The 22,880-nt window shown below is 43.8% G+C and overlaps 1 protein-coding gene across 4 annotated transcripts in view; it reads right to left on the bottom strand.

Annotated features, from left to right (window-relative positions):
* Nucleotides 1-1,391: 1,391 nt before the first annotated feature.
* Nucleotides 1,392-22,880, bottom strand: part of ZNF521 (zinc finger protein 521) — a 305,133-nt gene continuing 283,644 nt past the window's right edge. For all 4 annotated transcript variants that reach the window (XM_061130695.1, XM_061130692.1, XM_061130694.1 and 1 more), the window contains one exon: nucleotides 1,392-2,207. In XM_061130695.1, the coding sequence (XP_060986678.1) occupies nucleotides 2,178-2,207 (30 nt within the window). In that variant the 3' untranslated portion in view covers nucleotides 1,392-2,177. The remainder of the gene's footprint in view (nucleotides 2,208-22,880) is intronic.

Here is a 22,880-nt window from a genome sequence, read left to right as displayed (position 1 = left end):
GTGAAATGTATAGACGTAGATTTTCCTAGCATTAAAAAACTAAACACATGCGCATGATACCTTCTGGCAAGCACGTGTACATTAATCACCAGGAGGTACTTATTTCTAAGTGATCCTAAAATTTGACCAAACTGTCTTTTTATTGGAGACAAAATAAGTAGCATAATTTGCTGGCACTCTGAATGGTTATTCTTATTCAATGCACTCAACTCATTTGGAAATGGGGTACAGTAGCGGTTTTCAAAGTGTGGCCCCTACATTAGGAACAGGAGCTCCCAGCTGGGTACATCCTAAAACTGTCAGCTCTTGAACTCCACTCCAGGTCTACTGACTCAGCAATTCTCGGCATCCGGTCAGCACCCTGTGAAGTAACAAGCCCTCCAGGTGATCCTGATGGAGGTTAAGGTTTGACACAGATTATGGGGTGAGGCTCATACCTGGTATCTGGGTTTTATTCATGGTTCCTCTCGCGACAGTTGGTCATGATAAAACGAGTAAGTCCATGCATTAGTTTCCCCATCAAAAAAACTGTTATGAAGAGTCTCGCTTGTTTAAGGTTTAAAGAATTGCTTGAGGTCATCAGAGTTTCAAAGAGGGTGAAAGAGTCCCAGTGGGTGAAGTATTTGAAGCAGGAGGTAGAAGAAAGCTGCCCACTAATATCAAGTCTGTACTCACCAATTTTGAGTCAAGATATATCAGGGCTCAATGTATATACATGGTGATGCTCTTCTGTCCCCACTCAAAAAAGCCTCTGAAATTCGAGAGCACCTCCTCATTCACCATTTTGTGGCAAGCTGTGGCGTGGTGTCAGCAGTCTTGCGGAGACTCCCCATGCCTGTCTGGAGGCTGATGACCAATCCATGTCACCTCCCTGGGCTAGGGGACCGAGGCCTGGAGGTGGGTGGTGTGCAGAAGACCGCACCAAGAGTCTGCACTCCGGGCCAGTGCGAGGCTTACAGGCTCCGGGCTCCCTGCTCTGTGCTTTGTCTTCTGAATGAACAAAGCTGCTTCTTAAGTACACATAAGCCAAACTGCCTCTCAAATTGCAGCCATCTACTTTGAGTTCAGATTTGCACAGCATGACATGAATTGGGCTGCAAATTATGCAGAAAACAGCCATCACATCCATCTGTGATGTCAAAATCCTCCAGTACAATGTGACCTGGTAGGATCTGTGAGAGGAATAAGTACTTTAGGTCTGATGCCTTCTCTATGCCATGTGATGAATCTCCTCCTAGGCGCTTTTGGCCTAGTGTGGAAAGGTTAAATATGATTGAGGTTGTGCCTGGGATATTCTCAAGAGAAGAACTCACTTCCAGGGGTGCAATTAGATTTTTTTTTTTTAATGGCAAAGTAACTAGAAAAAGAAAACACACACATACACTCATACCTAATGGTAAACTGAATTTATTTCCTCTTGGAAAACAATTCCAGTAATCTCCAGGTTCAGACTGCAGAGTAAACATTAATAACAGTAACATACAGGTTAGTTCAACTGATTCAAGAATTTGGCTGTGTGAAATCATTAAGGAAAACCTTGAACACTCAAAGCTTCAAATGTATCCAGGAAAAAAAAAATTCTTTGACAGTCTACATAACAACTATTGCATATATAGTGATGCTACCTGTCACATTGCAAGGCTTACAAATATATATACGGGCCTTACCCAGCTGTGGGGTTCTGTGAGAACATCTCTTCATGGTTTTTTGCAAGAATCTTCAGCAATAAAAAATAGTCTTGGGTTTAACCGTTGATATACCAAAAAAGAGAAATTCTAGGCTTAAGTGTTAACAAAAGGAAGTCCATATATAGTCTCACGTGTAACCGGGTTGTTTTAATCTGTCTTCCTTGAAAATACTTTCCCTTAAGCCATTTTGCTCACATTCTTTTTTTTTTTTTTAATCTTGCCTGAATAGGGCCCAAGTCCACTGTCTTTATAAGACCATTTTAGTATCAGACGACATAATACATGTGAGACACTTTATATACAGGGGGTCTATCCGGTGCTCAAAAGTTCAAACACATGAACATCCAACAGTTTTGATAATACAAGTTTTATGGTACAATACAATGTTTCTGAATAATATACATTAACAATGAAAGTTTCGTGCAAAGAGTAAAACATGTTCCCTTTTTGTGCCACAAAAGTCATTCTCCTTGAGAGACGGTGCTTGCACTAACTGCTGTGTTGGGTCATCGTATGGTTCTGTAACGAGAAAGAAAACGGAGGTGGAGGGAGAGAAAAATACTTAAGTGATCACATTTTCATCAAACCAAGTATCTGCAAATGCTGGTTGATTTACAATGACCTGAAAACTGTTTCTGGGTCTGGAAGAATGGGGGCTTGGGGTTGGGGTAGGGACTGGCTTCTCCCCACCCCCAGTGAGAGCCAGGAGGGAGGGGTGGGGTGGGGCCAGGGGTCTTCCCTTTCTCTGACTCTGCTTCACTCCCCAAAAGACCCCCCTCACCTTCCACCATCTCTTCTTATCAGCATACGCCTCTTTTCAAACACCAGGGTAACACTATTTTAACAGATTTATCTGTGCGTTATTTCCATTGATTAGAGATGCTTTTGTTCTACTCATGCTTAGAAGGTGAACATCTTAACAACAGAGGCCCTATCCATCCCTAAATATAGATTTTATGGAAAAGAGCTGCCTGGCCGACACCTGACCGACGGGGCAGGAAACATCTCCAGCTCTTCTCCTGGGGTGGGCTTGGGGTTGGGTCCCCACCTGGTGCAGAAGCAGATCACAGCAGCCTGAAACCAGCCCCCCTCCAGTCCCCAGTAGGTGCAGTCTTTGTGGTAATTTGGTGGTGTCCCCTCCATCCACACAGCATGTCCCCTTTCTGAGCTAACATCTGGTTCCAAATTGTGAGCGGGAACTGGGTTTTCGGGCAACTTATAGCCACAAGCAGGCCCAGGGGTGAACACTCCGGATCTGGGCCTGTAGCCTGCATGGGGGATGCTCACAGACCCACAGGACATTCATTTGGAGCAAACATCTGGAGATGACCCCACTGTGCCTTCCCTGAGCCATGTTTTCCCACCTCTCGCTGTTGACCCCCTCTCCCCATCCCTTCTGATCAGAATCTTGAGGTCTGTCCCTAAGTATGACCACTTCCATGCTCATCCCATCTAAGACCACTTTCTCTGTCTCTGATTTCCCATTGTCCTTAATACTGCTTGTATCATATGCAGCTGAGGTCTTGTCTTCTGGTTATCTGCAGTTCTGGCTCTCTCCCTGTGTCTGTAATTCTGGTCTTCATCCACTTATTCATTCCTTCATAAACAGCTCTTGAACGCTTGCATTACCACCAGCCACAGACCCTAGCATTGCAGTGCTTGGCAAAGAGGGTCCAGCCAAATGAATGACCAGCTAGGCAAGGGCCACTGGAAGTAGAAGGATGGTCCAAGCCTTCACATCTTCAGAGTGCTCACGGACTCAAGAAAGTCACATGGGCACATAATGAAAAAGCCACTTGGTGGGACTATATTAGAAATGACCACAGGAATATCACACACACCTAACCTGGCCTGGCCTTTGGGGAAGGCTTGGCAGTGGACCTAGCTTAGGACATTTTAGTTGAGGCTGGAAACACGAAGAGGCATTTGGGATGCAGGGCAGGTGCTCCAGGCCAAAGACCCTCGTGGGTAAGGGCAACAAAGCAAGAATACACAATGTAGGTTTGTGGACCTGCAGCTCATTCAGATTGGCTGGAATCTTCTCGAGTGTCCAGAACCAAGAGTGTGGATGAGAAATGAAGGTAGAGAGAAGTTTGGGGCCAGATTCTGAAGAAGCCTTCTGTACCTGGCTACGGAGTTCAGACTTGGTCTTGTAGGTAAGGAGGAGCTATGGAAAATTTTCAGTAGAGGGCTTTGTATTCGAGATCTTTGTTATCTTTTCATTTCCCCAGGAAACTAGCCAAATGCCTGCGCAGTGAGTAGAGGGTGAAAGGCCGGAGGCTTGGCTGCTTTGAGTTGCCCAGCTGGGGCTGACAGCACCAGTGAGGATGACAGGGGTCTTGTGAAGATGACCCAGGTCTTCTGTTCCCTATTTCAAACTAAGTCCATTTTATAACAAAATGGACAACAAATAATGAGGACTTTACTTCACTCACCTCTATTTAAAACATACCATTTTTATTAATTTAGTGAAAGATGAGCTGGAATTCTTCTTTAACAATATTAGCCTAAAAGTCCATACAGGAGCAGACCAGTTTTATGCCAACTCTTTTTTTTCCTTTGCATTGATTCTAAATAAATATTTGTGCAAATTATTTTTCTCTAATAGGTAGACATAAAGGATAATAAAAAAAAATTTCTGTAAGATTGGGCTTGACGCTGAGATAGCAAAATGTATGAGAAAGTTTAGACAATGCACTTTGAATGTTTTTTATTGTTTATAACTCCTTTGATCATAATTACATTGATACTTAAGGGGATAGTAATGTTTCTTAGTCTCACCGGTATTTTGATGACCCTTTATGTCTGCCTATTGGAGAAAAATAATTTGCAGAAGTATTTATTTAGAATCAATACAAAGGAAAAAAGTGAAAATGAAGTGTTAATTGCTCAGTCATGTGTGACTCTTTGCAACCCCATGGACTATAGCCTGCCAGGCTCCTCGTTCCATCAAATTCTCCAGGCAAGAACACTAGCCATTCCCTTCTCCAGGGGATCTTCCTGACCCGGGGATCAAACCTGGTTCTCCTGTATCACAGGCAGAATTCCATGGACAGAGGAGTCTGGCAGGTTACCATCCATGGCGTCACTTTCACTTTTTTTCCTTTGCATTGATTCTAAATAAATAGTTCTGCAAATTACTTTTCTCCAGAAGTAGACATAAAGGATAATAATAATAAAAAAACTGATGAGACTAAGAAAACATTGCTATCCCCTTAAATATCAACATAAGTATGATTAAAGAGGTTATAAACAATAAAAACATTCAATTATTCAAAATGATCTGTCTAAACTTTCTCATACATTTTTCTATCTCACAGTCAAGACTGATCTTACAGAAAGTTTTTATTTAAAAAATTAAGAAAATAAGTAAAAGAAGCTGTGACAATAGCTATTTAAATGGTAGAACTTTGACAGGAGGATGTGTGATTTTTAAAATCAAAGTAAAAAAAAAAAACATTTAATAACATTATTTAAAGATACTTAGCAATGTCCCTGGCAGTTCAGTGGCAGTCCCAATGCAGGGGGTCCAGGGCTCGATCCCTGGTCAGGAAACTAGATCCCTCATGCTGCAATTAGTGATTCTACATACCACAACTAAGATGCGGTGCAGCCAAATAACTAACTAAAAAAATGTTAAAAAATTGAGTGCTTACTACAGACATTGCACATTCAATTGAATTTTAGAGGTTAATGAAGGAAGCTATGTTACAATCTCTCCAGTGTTCTTCTATCTATATATACTGAGAAACTGCAAAACAGAAACCTAACACAAATTGGCCACAATAGTTGGCAACAGTTGTTTCTTGGATGCTTTCATCCTAAACCAAAGCTATACAAGTCTCTTCAGAGGTGCAAAGAAATGAACAACTACATATGAATCACTTATTGCAACAGATTGAAGTTGCTACTATAAAGGATTTATGCTTTGCATATTAAGAGAGAAGAATATAAATCATCAGAGAGAAGGACAAGGGTAGGGCTTATGAAATGCAAGCTTCAACAAAAATAAGGAGCTGCAATATAAATAACGTCTAAATGGGAAATCTGGCATGAAAGATGGTGACAGCAGAAAGTTCTCTCGGTGTGGAGATACCTGCATACCACTGAGGTCACTCATTGTCAGTCTTTCTCTTTTTTCTTCCAAGTTGGCGGAAGGGGAGAACAGGGTTCCTCAGACCCAGCCCCCATCCCTAGCCCCCATGGCGTTCACCACTGTCAGTGATTCTCAAGGTGAGAAATGGGTATGGGTGTGTGTGTGTGTGTGTGTGTGTGTGTGTGTGTGTGTGTGTGTGTGTGTGTGTGTGTGTGTGTGCGTGTGTGTGTTCAGTCATGTCCGACTCTTTGCAACCCCATGGACTGTAGCCTGCACTGTCAGTGATTCTCAAGGTGAGAAATGGGTGTGTGTGTGTGTGTGTGTGTGTGTGTGTGTGTGTGTGTGTGTTCAGTCATGTCCGACTCTGCAACCCCATGGACTGTAGCCTGCCAGGCTACTCTGTCCATGGAATTTCCCAGGCAATAATACTGGAATGGGTTGCCATGTCCTTCTCCAGGGGATCTTTCCAACCCAGGGATAGAAACCAGGTTTCTTAGGTCTCCTGCATTGGCAGGTGTATTCTTTACCACTGTGCCACCTGGGAAGCCCGGAAATGTGGCGTATTTGCATGGAAAACAAAACAAACAAAAACCTCAGGTGATTCTGATCCAGTCCTCAAGGGTTTGTCCTCACCACCTTGGAGGATCCCTGAGATGTGACTGTTCCCCTCCCCTCCACAGTACTTTGAGTCACTGAAAATATGAATGACCTGATTTCATTTTCTGGAGGCAGGAATGGGTGTCTGAGCTGCACAGGTTACTGGGTTGGCGAGAAAGACAGCATGTTCGTCTCCAGACTTCACTGAAGATCCACCCATAAGAGAAACAAGAAGTTGCTTCTTGGGAGCCCTCTGCCTAATTGGGTGTATTTTTAAAATCACAGACAACATTTTTCAGAAAGGGAGACAAGAAGTGAGTGGGAAAGATGAAACATAGACCAGAGAAGTGCTAAGCCCGAGGAGAGGGCAGGTGCCTGGGGCTTGATGCTCCTCGCCAGGCCAGCCACACCAGCCACACCACAGAGCCCGCCGTGAACCCCTGCAGCAAGAACAGGGACGGGGACAAGCAGAGCAGAGAAAACGCTGCCAGGCCATCCGCGAGTCGCCTTCTCTTGTAAGACTTTTCTGCTCTTTAGGTCTGGAGGAAACCACTACACTAGAACAAAGCAGTGGGTAATCTCACCAATTTTACACAGCAACTCACAGTCCCCAAAGTACTTTAATGCAATGACAGGTTATGAGAAAAAATATCTGTTCCAATGAAGGGAAAGTGTTTTACATAATCGAGGAGACCATCAGCGCAGCATCGACGCCGCTGGGGAGGGGTGATGACAGAAAAGGAAGTAGGAAGAGAAGAAAAGTTCTGTAATCCCACAGAGAGTCATATTCTACTCTGCAAAAAGCCATCTCTTGGAGACCCCATGTCTAAGTAACTGAAAATTGCAAACCATTAATCCCAGTTATGAACAGTTGTTTTACACGAGAGGGGTTTGTGTTAAAAAAAATTAAATTCACAACACACCTTAAAGCTTAAAGACAATCCATCTACGTATGATACCTTAATAGCCAGGTTTAAAACAAAAATAACGCAAAAAACCCCCAGTCTTTTTACTGTAAAGGGCCCCATTTGGAAGGAGTTTGTTCTTTTTCTCCTCTAAAACCTGAAATTAAACTTAGAAAGCTAAAAAACAGATGAGGACCTTAAAAATTCCCTTCTAGCACTATGAATTTCTTTTTAAAATATGAGATGCCTTTCATTTTACAAGACTGGAATTCTCATTTTGGGCTTGGCACGCTAACACATGATTAATTCAGCCTCTCTCTTTCTGAGAGCTGACCACATTTACTGGTCAAACGGTTTAATCCTATTTAAAATGCAATCCAAGCAAAATATTTTTAAATAAAAATAAAAACCCACGATCCCCTGTAACTATTCACCTTGGCCAAACTATCGCATTTGCCTGCGATCTTGATGTGAATTTGAATATCTGCACCTATAACAACGATGAAATTAAGCTCCAGAGGAAAACCAGGGGCCATCTACCTTCCCAGGGTGGAAAAATTAAGTCCCCACCCCAAAAATGGTGCTCATGGATCACCCTTGCTTAGCCAGTATTTTGGCAGAGACGATGTCTCATAGTCTGTGCTTTGTAGCCTTCTGTTGGCATCAACAAAATATTAAGTAGCAATAGTCATAAAAATAAAAACTATGTCTAAATGGAAGTTTTGTGAGATCTGTTGACTCAAAGATGTTAATCATTTTTACTGTGACTTGTCTATTTACAGCCCTTTGTCTCAAATTCTGACAAGCTTTTAAAACTAAGAAAAAGAGCCATTTTAAAAAGGAATGAAAAAACAAAACAAAACAATCTTTCCACTAATCCACCACGCCATTAGAATCCTGAATTTAAACTGGAGTTGTATTCAGTTTAAATGAGATGTTTTCCAACCAGAGGAAATAGGCAATTGTGGCTTTGCAACAATGCAAGGCGGGAAGAAATAAAAGAAATAGAAAGATTAAATGTAGCTGTTTCTTTCAACAGATGGTGACAGCACCAAGGCAGCATGTTGTTTTTTCTTTAGTTGAAGAATGCAAACATCCATAATCAATCATTGCTGATTAACTAATTATATTACCCTTCCTTTTATCACCAGGGTTGGACCTTTATCTGTAAACACTATCATAGTCTGTATGCTCTTATTTTTCTAGAAGCATATCCCAGTACACAAACACAGTCGTGCAGTTACAGGCTGCAAACAGAATTCTACATTATTATCCACCTTTAAGCACTGCTGCTTTATTTTTTATTTTTTTTTTTTAAACAAAAGCAATTGGTTTCCAACAGGCTGGATAATAAGTCTTTTGACCTGCATTCTTCTTTGACCCATTAAGGTCACCTCTGTGCTCGAGCATATAGCTGACTTCGGAAATGCCTGCAAGTCCTACATTTCATCTCCTGCCCACTCAAAATAAAGCTTTCTTTAAATGTGTCTGCTCGGGTCCCTGAAGGCCAAAGAAGCCTCCCTGTAGTGGGCGATGGAGGGACAGAAGCCTCTGCCTTTATTAATGAATGCAGACCATTATGAGTCTGGCTGGCTCCTTCCCTGTTCCCAGAAGCATATACTGTACGTGACTTAAAATGCTAGAATATTGACACAAAGCGAGCTGGGCACCCCTAAGGAAAATTACTCCTTGGATATAATGTAGGCTCGTAACAGCTATTAGAGTACAAAATAAAACCCTCCGGGATCAAACTGACATATACCGCATTCTACCTAGTCCTCAAACATTAGAAGAAATTCTTTGTGAAGGCACTCTCAAGGACAGCATTAAACTGACTTTTGTAGCAATCTGCAACAGCTTTTTGGCTCAGAGCTTTTAGTACTAAATCTCTGGTTTGAATCAATATAAGTACTATATCTTCTACATTAATCAATACATTTGGTTCGATACATGTTCTATTAAATTATACTTTCTAATCAAGATTTTTACATTTCCACCCTCTCTCTTTTTTTCATTCCCAACTTTGTTTGCTAGTAAAACAGTTTTAAGAGTGTAGCCACCTCATGGAGAGAAGATGTTGGGCAATCTCCCCTCACTGGTTAGAGGAAAAATACAATGGCGAAAGGCAGCCTTTAAATATCTTGATAAGGTTAACGGGATTTGTGAAGGCGATAAATTAACATTTTCAAAGTCCACACAATTACAAAAAGGACTCATAGTTTTAAATTAATTAAAAGTGAATTACTTCAGCTCTCTAAGTACCATTAGAATGTTCTAAAAAATCACCCAAATCATCCACAATACCAATTAGACTCCGTTTCACCATCCTAAGGTTTCTCTTGACCACAAATTATATACTTTTTAGCTGGGGAAATCTGGGGTAATTGTGTTTTCATGGCCCCTACCTGGTAAAGGTCAGGAACCTATACATGGGCATGTGCATTTTGGTGAGATACATTTTGGTGGCTCAGTGGTAAAGAATTTGCCTGCCAGTGCGGGAGATGCCGGTTCGATTACTGCATTGGGAAGATCCCCTTGAGAAGGAAATAGCAACCCATTCCAGTACTCTTGCCTGAGAAATCCCATGGACAGAGGAGCCTGGCAGGCTACAGTCCATGGGGTTGCAAACAAAGAGTCGGACACAACTTAGCTAATAAACAATAACAGCATACTTTTAATGAATATTCTTTAAAAGACAAATATATGATATTTCCCAAAGTAAAAAACATATTCATAAAATGGATTTTCATGACCGGGGGTGGCTGGTTCACAGTTTTCACTTTGGTAGAATTTACTAAAATGAAGTCTACTCTTGTATTTTGATAAATAGCAATGGAATTTCCCAAACTGTCTGTCACGATATGCCTCTCTCTCTTTAATGCCATGAATGTTGCATTTATGATCATGTTTGCACTGACAGAATTTCCCTCTTTATTTTTTCATATGGTAATGTCATCACCATGAACTTAGAGAGACACTGATGCATTTTCTTTTGACATTTAACAGTTCGCATGGGCTTGGCCTGACGTTGCAAAGCACTTTCTGGGTGACACTAAGCTATATTACAGCAAAAGGTGAAATGGCATCATCAGAAGTGATCAGAAAAATACACGATGTTAAAGACAGAAAAGGACTATTAGGTTATTGAATTTGTCCCCTTACTGGACAAAAATTGTTTTACGAAGTTTACACTCTGGGCTAGTTTTTAATGGTCTTAGCAATGAAGCTTCCATCACACCTCCCAGAGGAAACAATTTCACATTCTAATAAATCTCACTGAAGGACATTTTTCTTTTTTTTGTATTTTTCCTTTGGACATTCATGCTAAAAAAGCCTACAAAACGTCGGGCTGGGTTATCTCAGCCTTCTTGATTATGTATTGTAATAGAAAGTTCTTCTGTCTCATCCAAAGAAACCCAAAAGACAGTTTCTTAGTCATTATACAAAAACTCATCATTCAGTTGCTTTGTTCTAGAGGGAGATTCCTACAAATTAAATGGAAGCCCAGGGAGACCAGGTTTCCCAACCTTAGCAGTAGTGGCTTGTTGGAAGAGACAAGTCTTTGCTCCTCTGCGCTCTAGGATATTAGCAGCATCCCTGGCTTTCATCAACAACATGCCACCTTTCCAGTCATGACAGCCAGAAACCTTTTCCCTGGTGCTTCAAATGGTTAAGAATCTGGTTGCATTGTGGGAGACCCAGGTTTGATCCCTGGGTCTGGAAGATCCCCTGCAGAAGGGAATGGCTACTCACTCCATTATTCTTGCCTGGAGAATTCCATGGACAGAGTCTGGTGGGCTACAGTCCATGGGGTCGCAAAGATTCAGAAACCTCTAGACCTTGCCATATCCCCTGGAGGAAAAAATCACCCACAGTTGAGGACCACTGCCTAGTGTTCTGAAACACACTGAACCTGCCATGCCTGCTTGAGGACACAAGCTAGTCTTCAGTCTCCGTGGTACCTGTTCCCCATCAAATTAAAATAAAAGGACAGCAAAAGAGACACATATATACCATATGGAACTATACTGCATGGCATTTAAAAAATATGTTCTGGGATTCCCCTAGTGGACCAGTGGTTAAGAATCTGCCTTCCAATGCTGGGTACATGGGTTCGATCCTTGGTTAGGGAACTAAGATACCACATGCCAGCGAGCAACTTGTGGAGCCCACACACCACAAGTAGAGTGAAGCCTGTGTATTGCAGTGAAGATAAGGCATGCCACAATTAAGACCCAACACAGCCATAAAATCAACACTGAATATTCATTGGAAGGACTGATGCTGAAGCTGAAGTTCCAATACTTGGGCCACCTGATGCAAAGAGTTGACTCACTGGCAAAGATCTTGATGCTGGGAAAGACGGATGGCAAGAAGAGAAGGGGACGACAGAGGATGAGATGATTGGCTGGCATCACTGACTCAATGGACATGAGTTTGAGCAAAGTCTGGGAGATAGTGAAGGACAGGGAAGCCTGGTGTGGTGCAGTTCATGGGGTCACAAAGAGTTGGACATGACTTAGTGACTGAACAACAACAAAAAAATTAAAAAAAAAATATGGTCAATGATGAGAACGAGCATTTGTAGAGAAATTGTGAAAAGGATTATTTGAAATATATAATAAGTGTCATTGCTTGTATGAATAATCATTTCTCCAAAAACATCCACGCATTCAGCAATTTACTAAGACTTTCCATGTACTATCAGTGAACAAAGGTGGAACATGTGACACTTAATCAATGCTGTTTTAGAAATATTAACAATATGATAAAGTATAAAAGGACCAAAACATTAAGCTGTGGAAATTAATATTTAAGGTATGGAAACAACTCCCTACTCTGAACAACTGCAGAGCCATCATCCCTCATTTGCTGGTCGAGATTCAACAGCAGGAGTCAGCGATGTAAGTGATGCCTCAGAGAACTAAAGAAATGGTTTCTAGCAGCATCTGTTCCAACATCCCGTTTCATAAACAATGAAATCAAGTCCCAGAGAGTTTAAGTCAACTTTCAAGGTCTTAGAGCTACTCCATGGCTGAACTGGCTTCTGCGAAGAAGCAACTGGTGAGTGGTACAGGTTCCTATGCTCTAATCCCTGGGCTGGGCTGACTGTGGGGCCCAGACAGATGCACACCATCAGGGCACTCACCAGGGGCAGGAGCACCAGGTACCATGGATCACAGAGAAAGGGCACCTCACCTTCTGAGCTCAGTTCTTGGAGGAGTCATGCTTGCCTGGTGCTGGAGTGATGATGAGGAAGAGGAGGTTAGAAGACAAGAGACAGGCTCCAGGGGGAAGGCAAACGGGAGCCAGGCTGAGAGGCACGGGAATCAGGGTTGACTGATCCCTGGGGGGCTGGAGATTCATCAGGCTGGGCAGGGAGATGGAGGTCACTTTAAACAGAGCTTATTTTCACTATGTGTGCTGGGAAAGCCAATGCTGGTGAATGACACCTCAAGAATACCCACCTAAAGTAGCCTGAAAAGTTAGTGTTAGTTGCTCAGTTGTGTCCAACTCTCTGCAACCCATGAACTTTAGTCTGCCAGGCTCCTCTGTCCATGGGATTGCCCAGGCAAGAATACTGGAGTGGGTTGCCATTTCCTTCTCTAGAGCATCTTCCTGACCCAGGGATCAAAACCAAGTCTCCTGCATTATAAGCAGATTCTTTACATCTAAGCCACCAAGGAAGCCAAAGTAGTCTAGCCTGAGTCTAATGTGAGTCTTTAAAAACCTAAGTAAAGATGCATTTTTAAAAGAATGCCATGACCACATTGCTAATATAGAACAATGTCTAGTATTTTGACAAGTAAATAGTTCAGAGAAATAAAACAAGCCACTGTGGTCCACCAGCTTCAAAGAGAGACAAATGCTGCTGACAGGTCATATATGCCCAACGTTAACTTGGTAAAAGTTTTGTTTCTCATTTCTCACTTAAAAATGGTAGTGAGATTTCAGTGGCTAGCTGACTCCTATCTGTTTTGCATATAAGACAAGCTTGAAAGTTCCCTTTTTGAAAGAACTGATAGGGGCATGACCTAGCTACTATATTGAGGAAAATAATAATAATAATAATAAGGTGCCGAATTGGAAGAAAAGGCTAAAAAGAGCAAAGGGCAACTGGGATATACATTAAAAGTGCAAAGTTTATTTTTAAAAGAGAACAATGGGTTGAGCGACCTGTTTGCATGCATGGAGCCAACATAAAATTTAAATCCAACTATAGAAAGCCAGCAAAAATCAGAGTCCAGAGCTTAAAGATTCTGCTCAGATTCTAGAATTGCAGGATCCTAGTGTATTGTGAGACAGAAGGCTTTGATAGGCAATACAGTCTAATAAGATATTCAGGGATTAAGTTAGTGCTTCACAGACAGATGTGTCCATGTGCCAGTTGTTGCTAAGCTTTAATTTTTTTCCCCCTGTAATGTTTAATTTATCACACTGGCGCTTTCTAAACTAGAACATCTGTAAACAAGGTTAAGAATGACCTCCTTCCAATTTTACATCCGTGAACAGTGCCCCTTCTTCGTGCTCTAATTTTAGATATCTTAAAGATAAATAAATCTGTGGAAGGAAGGAAAAAGAAGGCTTGGCTGACACGGACATTTGTTCATCTTGCGCGAATACAAATTTCCTCTCTGCCTGGCTTCTGGGCACACACAACTGACTCAGGATACTCAAGTTACATTCAGCGCACCCGCTCCTGGCCCCCACCTAGTCAAACACAATTAAACAAATTTCTGTTAAATATTCAACAGCCTTGTGTAGTAATGAGCGGCAAAGAATGGGAGGTTAAATTGATAATTGCTCAGCAATGTCCTCTTGCAAATGTTACATATTTCCTGCTCCTCTTCTCTTAGATTTTGAATCACAGCAGTTTTCTGGTAAAGCATTCAGTTAGTGAAATGACCCACCGTCACACTACTTGGCCCAAGATCTTGCAGTCAGGTTGGGCAGTCAGCGGCAAGTTTCCACCCGCATTGCTTATTTCACTCCTGTTTTTGAAATCCATTGAAAGTTATGTACCTGGAAGCTGTTGGAACAGGGCATTGATTTAAAAACTGACTGGCAGGCTTAGGATTTAAACTCTGGTCCACCAGACGCAAAAGGTCATCTGATTAGAATGGAAGAAGCACAAGGCATAGTAATTGATATTCAAAGGCTAACCTTTGTAGGAAGGAGGAGGAAGCAAGAACTCTTCCTGCTTTTCCACTTGATATGGACAAGGATTCCCTTCAACCAATTCCCAATAATTATGAAAAATAGTGTCTTGAACTTGGACAAAAAGCAAAAGAAATGCTACTTCCTTGTATATGTTATTTCTTATCATTAAAAACAGTGCCGTGCTGTCTAGGAGGTAAACTCACTGTGAGAGTAAGTCAACATGTTATAAATCATGAAGAATAACAGAAAACAATCTTTCCTCATCATAAGCCACCAAACACTTGTCTACTAAGGCATGTGCTGTAGTAAATACACATACAAAGAATAGAACTAGGAGTGGACAATGTATTGATTTCTCTGTGTGTGTGTGTGTGTGTGTGTGTGTGTGTGTGTGTGTGAGTAGCCCAGTTATGTCTGACTCTACGACCCCATGGACTCTAGCCTGCCAGGCTCCCTTGTCCATGGAATTCTCCAGGCAAGAATACTAGAGTGGGTTGCCGTGCCCTTCTCCAAGGGATCTTCCCGACCCAGGAATTGAACCCGGGTCTCCTGCATTGCAGGCATGGTCTTTACAGTCTGAGACACCAGGGAAGCCCAATAATTTCCAGAATTAAGCTTCAGAAGGACAAGTGTGTGTGCATATGTGGCCATGTACACACCCATGCCTACAGTGGATGCTGGCATGAGCATGTGCCATGGAGCCAGGAGTTACATGCGAGCCTGGGTTCTACGGGTGAAACTCCTCATGCTTGCAAACTCCATGCTTGCATGGAGAATGCAATTAGAAGGAGCCCCAAGTAGGCTTTGTTTTAAATTCTAAGGAAATCCTTTCAAAATACAAATATTTCACAAGCCCAATTCTATTTGGGTGTCTCTCACTTTAAATTAAAAAAAAAAATCCTCCTTTGAAGAAAGGAGAAATAATTCTGCACTCAAGTTTGGTGGTTGTTTTTTTTTTTTTTTTTTTTTTTCAATCTTGCATATTCCCTTTCCTTTCCCCTTTCCCTAAATGTTTTTGTGTACTGGAGAAAGTTTCAAACCCCCTGTCTCCTCCTCCTCTGAAATCAGCCCTGGTTATTAGCCAGTGCACCCAGGCAGGGAGAGAGGAAATCAGGAACGCTAAGTGCATCTCTCATCCTACGTGGAACTTTGTGGTCTTAGATACCCATGGATTCCCTTTTGCCCCTCATCTCTTCTTGTTTCAGAATCTTTCAGGTCTTCAAATGGCAAAACTATACTCCACCCCAGCTCTGTCCAAAAGAGCCTCTATTTGCTTCATAAACCCACCGATTACACTCCCATTCTCTTCCTATTTCCTGGGCATCTTTTCTGACTCTGCTTCTTGATCTCTGTGGAACAGTTTCCTCACCCCTCACGGTGCACATAGCTTCTAGAAAGACAGCCCCTTAATTCCCCCACACAAAGATGTGCGGTAGCTATGGTGAGAGTAATCTATCACCCTCACATCCTTATATAATTTGCTACTCCACATTCATTTTAATTCATTACGATAAAGCAATATAATTAAAAAAATAACTCCTTAAAGTGAAGTATTTAACATGATCCTGGAAGGAAGACAGCTTCTGCTATCAGAGGGCCAGGCTGCAGGCACAGTGCACGCTTGTGCAAATTCAAAGGTGAGCTGTAAACAAGCCCGTGCACCAAGGCTCCCGTGCAGAAAGGACCGGGCGGCAGGAGGCCCCATTCTAATCAGTCCTCAAAGGAACCTGCCACACAGAAGTGGCACTTATTCTAATTTAAAGCCCTCATGCTTGGTTCAGTGTTGCAAAATTTATAAAAGAATAACTTCATTAAACCGCCTGGCACTTCAAACACAAATGCAAACCAGCCATGACACAGAAGGAGCTGGACAAGAGGAAGAGAAATATTCCCAGAGTTGTTAGCTATTCAAATCCAGTCTGCATTTGGGCGCTTCTCTTTCTGAGGATGCGTTTGCCCTGGAATGTTCCTCCACCAGGAATTTCTGCCCCGGGGTCCTTTACGTCTGTCCTGAGGGCCCGTGAGTCTGCTTAATAACACTTAAAATCACCCAAAGTGCTTGGCAAGGCACGCCCCTTGCAGAAATACATCTGGCAGTACCTAAATGAATGCTATTCACTGATCCTTTCCTGGTCTCCAGAAAAGATTGATTCTCAACCTGCCATGATTACAGTTCCCATTTACTTGGGAATATATTTCAGACTCACTTAAGTTGTTTGAAAACTAATGCCCAAACATTTTTTCCCCCTTACCCTCGGTCCTCCAGAAAGCCAGTACTAATAACGGATAAGTGGAAACATTTTGATGAACTCATGTACAGCCACGGAGAATAGTTATTGTCACATCCTAAAACATACACTTATAAGGAAAATTCTTTTTCTCCTCTGAATCAAAGAAATGCTACAGAAAATAACTTCAGGCTAGATTCCTAAGCTACAATGCACTTGGTGTCAGAACACACACCATTTCGTGCTGAACTGTCAGCATCCTTCTCCAAATCATTTTTTTTTTTCAGGGGAGGCAATGAAAAGACAGACCTAGAAGCCTGTGTAACAACACGAAACCTCTGAGCAAGTACACGTCACACACAAGCTGGACTATGTCTTGAGAGCCTGGGGTCTCAATAATGAGGAACAACTTTTCTGTTCAGTGTTTCTCATCACCAGGTTCAAACCTGTGCTAAAATTTTGCTTCAAAGAGAAGACTGAACGCAATCAAAAGGCTTGCAAATGGTAATCCAAGCATGGATAAGAGGTAATGACCTCCGGGTAAAATCTCTTAAGGTGGATCTCTCCAAGGGCAAGTAACAGAGACTGTTTATCCCAGCTGTCCTTCAGAACTGAGGAGTGTTCTTGATTTTGGTCAGAAGAGAGACCTATTATAGGCTATTCATGCCAGGCTGAATAGAAGACAGATTGACACAGTAGATGTGAACATTAAAGTTATCACCACAAAAGTGCAGTGTGATGTGTCTCACATTATTCCTATTCCTAGGATAAACAAATACTGAAATTAACGCTCCATCATCTTTATAAATGTGTTTTACAGTGCTGAGGGCTCTTTTACATTCACATCATGCAATAGGTTGGAGAAGGTATGTTTGTATTATTTTTCCTCTCCATGAATAAAACAGGGCTAATCAGATGGAATGAATGAGCTAATTCAATTACAGGCAGCCTTTATTATACACTAAAATATGGATTATTGATCTTGTGGAGTCGGCAATGCAGGATGCTAATTCAGTGAGCGAAACCCACAGATTTGAGTTGGACTGGCCTGTATTCATGCTGAAACCTGTTAGAACTGTTCTCACTTTGGGGGGGGGGGGGGCGGTGGGGAACTACCTAAAGAAAACAACGCTAACTATTTAGACCCAAGGAACAGATGAAAGGTTAAGTCAGAGGGCTGGCCTGGGAGCCTGAGCAGGGGTCCCGGGAATGGAGGTGAATACCCTATTAGGCTCCGACAAAGGAGGGAGAAGTGGACCGGCTCTCCTGGCCTGGCTGTGCAGTAGTAAGTGAAAACTTATTTGGGAACCTGGAATGCACTTCACAGGCATCTTGCTGCAAATCCAATCAAGTCGAGGAAGAAGAATGGATGCATTGTGGTGGCCCTGCCCGGGTGAGGCTGGCTTGTTTGAAATACGAGCCCGCTGGACTGTCCTAGCAAATCCTTTTGTCTTTCATCTCTGGGGGGTGGAAAAAAAATGCAGTCGTCAACCCTGGTTAGAAAGAAGGCAGCTCTGAATATGGGATCACGTGGAAAGAAAGCCCATGGCAGCAAAAGCTAAGGGGAAAAGAGAAGGTGAGGCCCGGTATTTCAGTATCTATTGGCACACCTCTGTCCTGCCTTCAGCACTTCCCAAATAAATCTGCCCGAGCCTCCATGGCCTGTGGCTGCTGTCTGTACTCAGCTCAGAGTGCGGACAGTGTGGGCCAGACCGTCTCCTGCCTTCCCTGTAAACTTGTCCCAGCTCCTCCCCGCAGAGCCAACACTCTTTCTTTTGACCGGATTCACATCCTCTCTACCTTTTTATGGGCCACAGCCTGAGTGCCCCCCATGTGGCAGCACAGACGAAAATAAGCTCTTCTCTCCCTTAAAAAAAAGCCCAGAAACGGGTTCTGTGTTTTGGTAGGCCGCCCTCCAAAGCATAGGTAAACGTCCATGTGTCCTGTTTTCGAACAAGCTTCCAATGAAAGGGAGGAAGAGGGGGGGAATGCCTAACAATACCACACAAAGTTGCAGACTGTTCGGCTACAGTCCAGAAAATGAATCCAATTTTTCATTCTGTCATTATAAATATTTCATTGCAAATGGTACTGATTTTCTGCAACTGTGGTTAAGCAAAGGGCCTCTGTGTGAATATTTAAGAAAAAAAAAATAAAGGGAGAGGAAGACAACGAGGAAGAAGGGAGGGGGGAGTGAAAGGTTAGCAACCAATTAATTTCTTACTTTAAATGTAAAAGATTCTGGGAGAAATTCAACAGTGATGTAGTGTGTGACTCGGAGAAGAAGAAGAAAAAAAACATTTACTCTGCTCTTCTTCTGACAGTTTCTCATAAAATATCTGCAGTCCATCTATCTTTTAGTACTCTAGGCTCCTCTGGAGAGCAGAAAATGGTGGTTTAAAGCGCTCTTCAGTGCCAGTCTGCAGGAGATTGCTTTCCACAGGACCCCCGCTGATGGAGGCCTAGGGGAAGAGGCCCAGGAGTTATTCAATCAGCCGGAGACTCTGGGGCGGCTGGGGGTCCTTTGAGGGCTGATTAGAAAGCTGCCCTCCTGTTGCCTGCCTCGGAACAGAACGAAATGAGCAGCCTCTTGCTGGGCAGATGCTGCAAGAAGGAATTTCACCTGTCATGGAGTTTGTCAGAATTTCAGGATTTATCTTGGTGCAAAATTAATAAAATAGCAACCAGGATTTCAGGCTGACTACTCAGCTGTGTCATCTCCAAGTGATCTTTCACCCAGGAAAACCTGGACAGGGGCGCACCGCCAGCTCCCTGCCCTACTTTTCCTTGGGAGGGTGAGCGAGATGACGGGACGAGCACCAGCCAGACGTCAGGAGGAGATTCGGAACCAATTACACACAAGGCTGAACGGCAGTGTGGGTGCTACCGTCTTAGTGGGTGACCTCTCACCTCGCCTCCAGAGCTGGGACAGCTCTTGGGGTGAGCCCGAGTCTCAAGTAGAGAAAGGCTGTTTTAGCACTGTCTAACACAGGAGGTAGCTCATGGCATCACATCTATTAAATTCATCTGCTGGTGTCCCTGGCCTGGTTTTGCTTTATCTTATTAAAGGAGCACTAACAACGGGCCCTGTTAAGAGCACATATTGTGAAACATTAAACATTCATCTGGGGTCAGCCGCGCTCAAGGAGGTGCGCAGTCATCTTTTATTTGAACCCACACTGGCCTCGTGGCCCATCACCCTCGGGGCTCCCAGCAGAGTGGGGAGTGGGAATCAGGGAGGCGAAGAGGGAGGCAGAGGGTACCCAGGAGCTGGGACAGGCTAGGGACAAACCACTGCCGGCTCTGGGCTGCAGGGAGCTTTGGAGTTTGGTCACCTCTGCTCATTCCGCTTCACAAGTGACCGTGGCTATTTTAGGCGGGTTCTGTAAAGCCCAAGGCTTGACCGTATTGAGCTGAGGCTTTGGGTAGCCCTGGGACAATTGCTCTTGTTCTCAGGGTGGCCGGCATCTCCTCACAGAGGGGCTGGTGTGCAGGACTGGGTTGGCCCCCACAGCTGCTCCAAGCCCCTGGACAGAGCGGGCAAGCATCTCTCAGATTCAGCTCCAGACTCTGCACTCTGGCTCAGAACAGGATTAACCTGAATCATCATGTCTATCCTGTGAGGCCGCCCACCATGGACCACAGGTGTCCCTTTACTAGCCAGGGACTAGCAGAGCATCCTGGACCACCCTGGAGGTTGCGACTGGTTTAAGGGCACCGCTGCCCCCTCATCCTTTTCTAATCGACATTTTCCAAATGAGACATTTCACCACAGTGGAAGGCATCCCTTCCAGCCCTTCCACTCGTAATGCAACAAGCCTGTTTTGGAGAGTCACCTTTACAAAGTGGGGAGTAGCCTGACAATATTAATACCAAGAGATCTCAGGAAACAGTGAGTAACGGAGAGGGGAGAGAGAGAGAGAGCCTGCGCTTGCAAGTGGAGGCACAGATGGTGGGCGGGGACGCAGGGTGCTCGCAGCAGGCTTCAGTGGAGATGCATTAACTCCACAGAGAGATGAGGGCTTCCCACCAGTACTGTCATGAATTATAACTGAGCACGGGGGTGAGGTCTTAGAGCCTGGCTCACGGCGAATAGACGGTTCTATCTTCCCGCACAAACACCTCTCCCCGCTTATAAACTCCCAAGCACACTGCTGGTAGCTGATGGTGTCACAGTAGCCTTTTATGTGTCTAGAAGACGCACGCACTTCGCAGATGTGCCCAGTGGTGGAAGTCAGATGATTATAAAATTAAGTCTTGGCAATGCAAAAAAGGAAACCTTTTACGGGCGATTCGGGTTTCCAGCAAGAGATGGTCTATCTGCCAGCTGAGGGGCCGCATCAAAGCCAGAGGAAGCCACTAAAGAAAGCCTGCCGGCTTCCCAGACACTCTGGGTACAAGGGGGAAAGCCTCGCCTCTGCAAACGCTGCCCTCCTCTTTACCGGAAAGTGAAAGCAGGTCCTGGCCAGTGAGCTTCCGACATCACTCCCTCAATGAAGTTATCAATGAAGGAGGCCTGTTATTTTAGGCAGTTTAGAATTTCACCACTTTTAAAGGCCTCGTTTACCCTGCCTCTCACCCCCATTTAAAGCCTTGGAGTTGCTGTTCTAAATGACAGAACTGCGAGCACCGATTTTAAGCACTATTCTTCTCGCCTGCCACATCGCGGGCTTTCACAGAATCCCGCTCTCTCCCGGATGAGGGGGAACGCGTTCCTTCATAGCTGCAGGGCAGAGCCTGTTAGGAGTGTAGGTTCGCTGCAAATATAACAATAAAGGATACAAATGTGAATTCCCCTTAAAATACACGCTTGGCTCTGAAGCCGCCTGGCCTTAGCAAACTCGATCAAGAACAGCCTATCAATCTTGCTCCAAACGCTCAGCAACAGCTCGTTTCATGCGGCCGGCCAAGGGATTGCCACGTCGATGGATCGGAAGATGCTGGAGTGAATTCTTTGCTCATTTTAGGGAATTGAGCATCGAAGCCCATGATGATCCTCGCTCTGACTCTAATTGCCACAAGCAGTTGGATACCGAAGTGGTGTTTTCCAAGAGTCTGATCGAAGTTTGCAAACACAAAGCGTCTATTCCTGGCATCATGTCTCTGCGAACGTGGACGAAACTGATCCGCGTGTGGACCGAACATCTGAAATAGGAACACGTGTGGGGACTTCAAGGTGCCTCCCTGGATTGTGGAATGTTCTAGAGATGTGGAGGTCCAGCTCTCTCCCGGGGATCGGACTACTAAAGCGCCGAGGCAGAGAGCTGTCTTTGTAGGACGGCCGTGCCCGCAGTTTCTCATTCCTGATGGAGGCGGATCTTCTGGTGCCGTGGCAGCAAGCTGACTTGGCAGCCCAGGAGACGGCAGGGCCAGCAGAGCCCAGCCAAAGTGGGCTGTGGCAGAGGTGATGAACGTTTCCAGGGGGTGGGGGGAGAGGAGGGGGCGGCATACTGGCCGCAGTGCTCTTCAGTACACCCTAGCTGAATGCTCCATAAAGTCGCACTGATGGCAGTTCGGAGATGGCCATCTGTCGTCAACTCTGGGCCAGACAAAAAAATAATGTCATGGCAGATCGCTAACAACAGGGCTGTTGGAGGGAGGGAACGAGTCTTAGAACGGGGAGGTGGTGCTCTGTCTTTTAACGGCGAAAACCAGCCGTCGATAGGAACATCGATAAATTAATGGATGGAGAATTTTTAAAAACTGAGCTGGGGTGCTGCAGAAATGAGTCAAATGTAAATAAAGTGGTTTTCGCTTATTGGCCGAGACCTCTGTTGCTCTTCCTTTGGTCCTATTAACTGCTTGATTCTTGAAAATCTGATGAGCAGGACACATGGTGAGGCGGTGAGGGCCAAATTCAGAAAAAGGTGGGCCCAGGCTATGCCTCCAAGCATGCATACACAGATTAGGCATTTATTGGTACAAAACGGGTAATTGAAAATGCATTCACTCATTGAGTCCAAATGAGTTCATTGTGACAATCCTGCTTATCCATCTTTCTGGATGGATGTTTGCTTAATTTCTAGGTGCAGTTTTATTAAAAGCAGAATAAAACTACCTCATCTTTTAGATGCACTGTGAATGCTATAAAATTTTAAACTCCCTTCTTTACTAAAGAAAAACCCCAGCTTTTTGCTACTGCTTAGATGACAGGAAAAGAGTGGATGCAGGGTGGGAGGAGAAGGGTGAGAGACAGAGAAGGAAA

This window comes from Dama dama, chromosome 27, assembly GCF_033118175.1.
Source record: "Dama dama isolate Ldn47 chromosome 27, ASM3311817v1, whole genome shotgun sequence".
In the NCBI taxonomy this organism is placed as follows: domain Eukaryota; kingdom Metazoa; phylum Chordata; class Mammalia; order Artiodactyla; family Cervidae; genus Dama; species Dama dama.
The sequence above is the reverse complement of the archived record's forward strand: the minus strand, read 5'-3'. Positions and strand labels throughout refer to the sequence as shown.